Source organism: Mus pahari, chromosome 1, assembly GCF_900095145.1.
Source record: "Mus pahari chromosome 1, PAHARI_EIJ_v1.1, whole genome shotgun sequence".
NCBI classification, from domain to species: domain Eukaryota; kingdom Metazoa; phylum Chordata; class Mammalia; order Rodentia; family Muridae; genus Mus; species Mus pahari.
In genome coordinates, this window is record NC_034590.1 from 9,647,240 (window position 1) to 9,656,058 (window position 8,819).

General features: G+C 46.0%; 1 protein-coding gene across 2 annotated transcripts in view; it reads left to right on the forward strand.

Annotated features, from left to right (window-relative positions):
- Nucleotides 1-36: 36 nt before the first annotated feature.
- The window catches only part of Tshz3 (teashirt zinc finger homeobox 3), a 75,441-nt gene continuing 66,658 nt past the window's right edge, over nt 37-8,819 (forward strand). Inside the window, exon 1 of one of the 2 annotated variants that reach the window (XM_021206254.2) lies at nt 37-125. In XM_021206254.2, coding sequence (XP_021061913.1) covers nt 86-125 — 40 coding nt within the window. In that variant the 5' untranslated portion in view covers nt 37-85. Of the gene's footprint in view, nt 126-521; nt 672-8,819 lie in introns of those variants that run through there. The other variant, XM_029540351.1, reaches the window with a different exon arrangement.

Here is an 8,819-nt window from a genome sequence, read left to right on the forward strand (position 1 = left end):
CCCGCCGCCCCTCCCTCCCTCGGCTCAGCCCGGCAGCGGCGGCGGCGGCGGCGGCGGCGGCGGTGGCAGTCGCGGGAGAAGCATCATGCCGAGGAGGAAGCAGCAGGCGCCCCGGCGCGCAGCAGGTACGAGCGGCTTCCCCTTCCTCCTCCGGTCCTCCTCCTCTTCCTCTGCTCGCGCCGCGCCTCTGGGCCGCCGGCCCCCGCGTTGCTCGCCGCACTCCTCGCCTCTCTCTCTTTTTCTGTCTGTCTCTGCGGGCGCAGAGTAACTCCGGGAGCCCGGCTGGCTCGGGGCTCTCCTGCCTGGGTGCGCGCGCCCCCCAGTTGCCCCGCTACGTTCTTCGCTCGACCGGCTCGCACACCCTCCTGGGGACGACCGAGCCGGCTTAGGTCCCCGCCTCTGCCGATCCGGCTGCAGCGGGGAAGGCGCTCTCCAACCCGTGCCTTTTGGTGGGGGGCGGGCGGGGTCACCTGAGTTCTCCGGGACATCTTCCGCGTTGTCCCGGGCAGTACCCGGTGACTACCGGGACGTGAGCGAGTAAGAGTGAGCTAGCGGATCCCTCTGGCCACCTTACTGCTAATTCGATTGATTCTTCATTTATTGGGCCCAAACCGGGTACAGCGGTGGAAACCAGAGCGCACTGGGTCTGGGTATTGTCAGATGACTGTCAGGTCAGTGTTGGATGCGGACATTTCCTCTATTCCTGAATGTCTTCTTACCCCCTCCCTCTCTTTCCGCTGCTGCTCTCTACCCTTTGCTAGCACTTAGTTCTGGGACATATCTGAGTACTCCCCCCTCCCTCTCTTTTTCTGCCAGGAACGTCAACTCCTGTTAGGACTGAGCTGATTTTTTTTTCTTTCTGGAAAAGAAATTCATTGAAAACAAAACAAAACCCACACACATAACATTATTTTGCAATAATGTCGGTTGGGGGCACGTTGGCTGGAAGAAGGGTTTCTGGCCGGTTGCCACCCTTGATTTGATGACTGATTGATCGCCCGTCATGCCTGTGCCTTTGATCTATTCATTCCCAATAAACATCAATAAATCACTTGCAATAGTGAGGCCAAGCTCCGTGACGTCAGGAGGGCCCTGTCAGTGCAACTTCAGGGATTTGGGGCGGCTTGCCGAGAGAGGACCACATATGGACGTGATGTATTTTGATATGAATAACACTCAGACGTGCAGAGGCTCAGAAGCTGCCTGAAGGGGAAGGTTACTTAGGAGCCCCTTTCTTTAATCTTCTTTCTTCTCACTTCTCTTTTGATAAAAGAGGGGAGGGCTGAGAGAAGAAGGGTCACTGAGGTAATGTTCCACGTGCTGCAGGATACAGGCTAGTGATGGTGCTGTACAGGCTGCTGCTGCTGGTGATTACCTTCAGACCAGTGGGGCTCCCACCTCAGCTGCACTCTGGCCTCCAGTCTCTTTACCAGGGTCACAGGGAAGCAACCATAAGGTACTTCTCCCAGAAGTGTATTGGTCTGACAGTGTTATGAAGAAACCTTAGGGGGGGGTATTCAACTTGGTTTGGTGCATAGAATGAAGGCATGTTTCCCCTCTGTACTCTCAGTGTTACCCAAATTTAGAAAGTTTGAAGATCCCAACAGAGAGCTCACCTCCTCACTGATGCTGCCTGCTCATCCCACCTCCTCCTTTAAATTCCAAGCTTTTTAGCAGTGATCTTATCTACCCAAAATAAACTCTAAAACTTTGGAGGCATCCTTTACAAAGTTGGGTAGTAGGAATGTCTTGGGTTTCTTCCAGTCTGGAATTTTTTTTTCTTTCTTTTTCGGGTACACATTTTTTAAGGTATCCATGCCTCCATCCAATGAGACATATGTGGTTGCATCTTTACATTTATTTTGAACTCTGTAGCTCTTCTTTACTGCTCCACCCAACCCAGAGGACAGTTTTCTCAAACATGCTGTTGGTTTGATTTTTTTTATTTTTATTTTTTATTTATTTATTTATTTATTTATTTATTTATTTTTTTAAAGCAACCTGTTCACTAACCTTTTTGCACTTCTAAGCCAGCCAGGAAATCTCAGGTCAGTTAAGGAAAATTCATTATATAAAAACTTGACTGCCCGACTAATGGGAGATGGAAGAATGGCTTTGCTCTATCAAAATGACCCGTCAAAACGACTTTGTTTCATATTTGATTTAATTGTCTCTCTCCTGACAGGCACATTCATCAATAGCTTAATGGTCAATCAGAAGTTGGCAGAATGAGTGCTTTCTTTCTTTCTCATACCCTGGTTTTGGATTTACTTTATCAGAATGCCTCTGCCTAATGGACTCGTGGAGGAGGGGGTGCAGGATGGCTGAAGGGCTCCACACAGAACCACTCTACGGCTGGGCTGCTTGTGAGTGGCCCAGGCCAGTAAGTGAGCTGTGCAGTGCACGGTGTTGCTCTGTTTTGTTTGCTTGTTTGCATAGATGGACTAGAAACTTCTCTGCTTCCCTCTATTTTTTTTTTTTTCTTAGTTCTCCAAGCTGCTTTGGTGACATTCTGGGAGCGATAACAAATTGATTGCTTAGTACTGATAGAGAGACGGTGGGAAAAAAGAAAGATGTCTGCTGATTGGTGACTGGAAATCCTGTCCACAGCAACCTTGAGAATACTGGAGAACAACCTACCCACCCCCTCCCCTCCCCAAAACTGAAAGGTCCGCTCAGCCATAAAAAAAAGAAAAGTTGTTTTGCCAGCTTCATTAGTGTTCACCTAATTAGCTGTAAACCTGATGGATTCCTGACAGCTTTAATGATTGGAGATGACAAGCTTGACGCAGTGTCATGCAGCAGAATTAGGTTTGCAGCTAGTTTGATGTAATCAAGTTGATATTACACAGTCCTGGCTGCCTTTAGTTGTGCATTAACTCAATTTTCTGCTGCAGGTGACAAATGGGCTTTGGTACCTGGATAATCATGTCATAGGAATTAGGGCCCTTTTAATGGTCTGGGGTAGAATAGCAACCACCAAGCGCCCAGAGCTGGGGAGAGCTTGCAGACGTAGCACACAGGTGCACGCAGGCTTTCTATCTAGGCCAAATGTAGCAGAGCTCTCCGAGAGGCCGAAGCAGGCTCCAAGAATCCCTGAAAAGACGATTTCTGCAATTTAAATTTTGAAAATAGAAATTATGCATGATCTGGAGTCTTTTTTTTTTTTTGTGGAGAGGGAGAATGGGCAAGAAAGAGGAGTTTCTTCACCTTCTGGACAGAAATCTGGGCAGGAGTTTCCTTCCTGGGAGCATGTAATCTGAAAAGGCCGGGCGTTTGTTCTGGGAAGATGGTTGTTGCCCACTGAAGCTGGGTTAGGGGTGACCAGTGTCCTGTAGGCAAAATAGCCATTATTCCTTGCTTAACCACTCCCCCCCCCACATCATCATGCTTGTTTTTAAACAAATATTTTCAGAAAAATATCAAGGCTGAGCTAGAATAATCCTTAGCGACACATTCTATTTTATCCACGTATGTGCATTTTCTGGAGACGCAGCACAGAAGATCACTGTTCGGCTTAAAAAAAAAATCTTCAGTGAGCAAGAACTCGCCAGTGACTTTTAGATTTTTTTTCTTTTTTCATTCTTCCATGGTGTTCTTAGGTGGTGGTGTTGTGAGGGTCAATCTTCAGGCATCCCGACTTTTTGTAAAAGGGGCTAGGACCAGCTGGTGTCACTGAACTCTGTGGGCTTTTCTGGGATAGCAGGTCTTCCCCATTGGGAGTGGACTTGCGCATGCCCGAGAAGCATCTTGCCAGAGAGATGGCTCACCTCCTGGTGTGCTTTCTCCTGACACCTTCATCAACTTGTTTCCTACTAGGGCAGCTCCCAGCAGCATCTTCTGCCTTCTCTCTTGGAAGCCCCAGAGCACTCAGAAGACATGCCCACATCTGCTTGGGGAATCTACTCCCTCTCAGACCTGCCACATACTTCTCCTTTGGACAGGCAGTCTTCTCCTGAGCGAGGAGACATAGAATTGGTTTTGGCTAGCCTCTGGTTTTATTTTATTTTATTTTTTAATCTCCCCATTTCCTTTAAAACCAAAGGAACTACATACGTTTTAAAAAGAAGATGGAGAAGAGGAAGAAGACAAGAGAAAGAGGAGGAAGAAGAGGAGGAAGAAGAGGAAGAAGAAGACGAGGAGGAGGAGGAGGAGGAGGAGGAGGAGGAGGAGGTGGTCAATGAAGGAAAAACACAGAAGAGGAGAAGAGGTGGAAGGCGAGGGATCTTTCTGAGGGCCTCTACCTGGGAAAGTGTATACCCCATCCCATGATCTTGACAACTGCCATAGAGGAAGGCTTCAGTCCATTCCAGGGCAACCCTTGATTATGAGCAGAGGTTGTTGCCATTTTGTTCTTGAGCTTGCTTTGAGCATGTCCCTGAGTGTGAGTACCGTTGCCAGTAGCTGATATACTAACAGTTAATCCCCAGATTGTCTCAAAACTCTGCATCTCCTCTCTTTTACTAAAGACTGGTTCGGGAGGTGATGAGAACAGAAGGTGACTGTGGACAGGGTCTTAGGAGATGTGAAACCCAGGTGAGCTTGTAGGTTCCAAGCCTGTCTTTCAGTCTGGCCTGACACTTCGTCAAGGACAAGGATCATGCTAAAGGGAGACGTGTGGACCTCCTCTAGGGTGCTGTCTCTTGTACACATGGACTGCAGAGTGAGGCCTGGCCAGGCTGCAGTGCACAGACATGAAGAAAGGCCAGGAACTGGCAAGTGTCCCGTGGTTCTGATGTCCCATCCTCCTTTAAGACCATCAGGCACTCGGGATGCAACCTTGTGAGGGTTTCCTGTGGGCCCAGTTTCCATCCCTACCTGCCACTGGACAAACTGTGCATGTAATTGGCTTTGTAGTTAAAAAATAAAATGTGAGGTGATCTGCATCTACTCTTCTGTACTCGCCCACTAAGCTGCTGGGTCCCGGGAGGACACTACAGGCTTAACACCCCTTGCCTTCACTCACAGCCTGAGCACAGGGAAGACAGGCCAAACCAGGGCCCTGTGAGGTGGTCAGAGACTCATGTTTTACTTAGATTCTAAATGGTGGTTTCTGTGTCTGAGGGTAAAAATGAAAGGTGAATACAATATATTTTATTTGGTAACAATGGTGTAGGCTTGAACATCCAGGCAGAAAATGTGCACTTGTAATTAGACTCAATAGACAGGCAGTCATTTTTAAATTCTTTGACACATGCATAAAATAGTCATATAATAAGATAAGATGACAATTTTATGTTAGGTTGATAAAGTGTCCTGATACTTGCATTTAAATGTCTGTAAGCCTTTTTTTTTTTTTTTTTAAATCCAGACAGATTAATTCTAGTTTCCAGTATTTGCAGTTAGTCATTCAATTAATTTTTAAATCCTACTAAACAATGACTATGAATATATTTTTCCTCCCTTTCTGGATTTTTTATTTTTCATTTCATTTTATTTTTTTTTTAAAACCTGCATTGTAAGAAATGGATAAAGAATGGAGCTTTCCTTAATTTTTTTCAGCATGTGTAAAATTTACATCCAGTGTCGACTCAAAAATTCAGGTTGCTGTTTGTGGCTACAGTAAGGCGATGGATACATGCTTGGAAATAATCTTCCCAAAGACAGCAGCCCATGGCCGGCTTAAGGCCACTTGCCTGAGAGACTGACAGACTCTAGATTTAGGAATCATTATTGGAAGAATTACATAGTGCCCTTGACCAAATATTGAATATTTTATAAGCCCCATTTTAAAAAAAAGGCATTTCTAGCATGATACACTCAGTTTGGCCAGCACTTAGATTCTTGGGTTTAATTACCTTCAAATCTGTACATTCTTCCACTGTTCCAGCCAGAATAGCCCACGAGAGAGAGGTGCTGGGGTTAAGAAGGGCGTTCGCTACAAGTTGTGGGGCTTGGACTTTCTGACCATCTCTCTGCTCTCTTCTCTCAGATATTTTGAGGATGTGGTTCTTTGAACATAATTTAAATTTATTTGGGCTTAATGATAAATTAGTAATCCATACTGTCAGGACACATGTTATTAATTATAACTGTGCTTTCTTCATCCAGAACAGCTGTTGGGGAAACGGGGGAAGTTCAGATTGTCTTGGGGAGGGAGGGGAGCTAAGCAAGCAAGGAACTCGCCAACTCCTTGTCACACTTCTTGCTCTCTTGACTTTGGCAAGAAAGGCTCACAGAGGGCAGAAGACAGAGGAGAGGGAAACTATCAGTTTCCTATCAAGGTGACTAGCGGGAAATGCTCACAGAGGTACAATCTTAAAAACATGAGCCTAACAGCGCATTTAAGTCCAGTTGGAAACCCGAGGCTCGAAGCAGGCTGGATTGGCTGGCCTATGTCCTACCAATTTCTCTCTCTCTCTCTCTCTCCCTCCCCCTCTCTCATTCTACACACACACACACACACACACACACACACACACACACACACACACACACTCACACTCTTCTTCCTTGTCTGTGATAAACCAGGATGTCTTCTTTACAAGTCTAAGGTAGCAGAAAACAAAATACTTCAAATGCTTGCTTATTTCCCAAACTGAAGCTCCCTTCCTTAATGGAGAGCACAGGGCTATTTGGTAATCTACGTGCAATGACTCAAATTCATTTACTTTTGATATTCTGTCCCCATCATTAAATTTAGCCCTATGTATTCAGTTTCCTCTGAGTTCTTTGAGAAATGCATGTTGCATAAAATAGGCAATTTTTAATGAACAATTTAATGTAAATGGGTTTTGAATTTAAATTAATATTAATGAAGCCTTGAGTGCATTTATTTTGCATACGTAAAGACTTGTAAGTCTTTCACCCACGTGCCTTTTTTCTTTATGTAGTAACGTTGGTTGGGTGGATGAAGCAGCACCTTTTAAAGATTTACACTTAAAAAAAAATTAAATCGATTTTATATGTCCCTTCGCGCCAACATATTATTAAGCAAAAGCGTCACTTCATTTTAAGAATATAGCCTGATCTCCTCAGAAATCTCTCAGCTTCCAGGGCCCTGCAAACTGCCACTGGATTGGCACTGCTGCTGGAGAAAGCCTAACCAACAATAGTTACTACAATCAAGATGTTTTCTTTCTTTGGCTTACCTCTAATGCATTATGTATCCAGGAATGATGTAATTAATTCTGTTAGATGTAATTGCTATAATCACTTTGATGTTACACATAATAAAGGTAATGTTGTAAGCATACAAAAAATATAAACACCGTATTGTAACGAATGCTAAAATTTCTTCTTCCAGAGTCTGGTTCGTACGCAAGTGTTGTTGACTGTTTTGGGTCTTAGGTGACAGTTGGTCTGAGCTGAGGTCATTCAGATTCCGAGGGACAGATATTTGGCTTGGAGTGATCTCCATGCCTGTTGCCGAGGAATCTTAATGCCAGTTTCCTTAGATTTGGCTAATTAAGAGAAGGTTTTTGTCTGCTGTAGAGGAAAGAGGTAAAGGCTTTAGAAGTGGCCATGACACCAGAGGATGGCGAGCTGGGATATCTCTCTGCTCCTTGGGATTTCTCATGATGGAGGATTATGGGAAATGGGAGTGGGAGGGAGAGAATGCATGTGCTCACTGGGTAAGTGGGAAAGATTACTTTTCTATAATGATGTAAGGGGAATAAAATGAAACGTATTTACTTCAGTATCCTCATTTTGTATGTTTCCTGGACGCATTGTGTGTTTGTGTTTGCCTGTGTGTGCATGCATGTGTAAGTGTGTATATGTGTGTGCGAACGCATGCATGTGAGTGTATATGTGTGTGTGTGTGTGTGTGTGAGAGAGAGAGAGAGAGAGAGAGAGAGAGAGAGAGACTGTTCATGATATTCCAAGGCCAATGTTGCTTGTTGTACTGGAACCACCTCACCACCTCCCAGCTCCAGTGTGCCCAGAATGAAGCCACAGGGCATAGAAGTTGGCCTGAGATTCTGGAGGCAAAGGGTTCATGGGGAATCCCTAACACGTGCAGGTTATTCTCTCCCAATGCAGAGAGTGTGGGCAGTGTGGCAGGCCAAGGCAACATACCGTTTTAACTGTTTTCCTTCTTGGGTACCCTGGACCAAAGCAGCTTGTTGATCTTTTGGACGCCCAACTGCAGCCACCCCCTGTCCAGACATTGTTACAGAGAACCTTTTAAAGCCTTGTGACTCAGGGTGAACTTGAGAACAGTTTCCATGAGATTTCTACTATGTATCTATCTATCGTATCTACATATCTATCTAACCATCCATCCATCTATCTGTGAGTTTTTGAGATAGCATCTTGCTATGTAGCCCAGGCTGCCCTGGAATTTACAGTCCTCCCTGCTTCCTGAAGCTCCTTGCATGCTAGGATGACAGGCCTGTGCCCCCATGGCTGTCCTTAGTGTGCCTTGAGTGATCACAAACAGAAAACAAGCAAAGGTGCATGCGTGAGAAGGGATTTCAGTGTCGCCTAGGAAGGCCAAGTGGTGAGTGAAGAAAGCATAGATGCTCCAGCTTGTGTCCAGGGCTCCTGCGAGGATCTTGTTGGCTTTGGTGCCTGACTGCAGACCTATACCCAGGGAGAGCAGGTCTTGTACAGGTGGTCAGCATAGGCCTGGGTCTGGGCCTAGCCTGGGCTGCAGACCTGTAGCCTCCTTCCTCAGACTCCCGACTCTCAGGCTGGTTTTGATGTGTGGAATGATAAAAGGTCTGTGAACTGCATAGGCCCCTGTAATCAGGGCGGGCGCTGACATCCTCCTCAAGTTTGACAGCTCCTTCCTTTTCTGTCCTCACCGCCAGCCAGCCAGGCCTTTCTCAACCAGTCGCGCCAGCCACTGCCTCCCCCTCTTCTCCTTGCTGCCC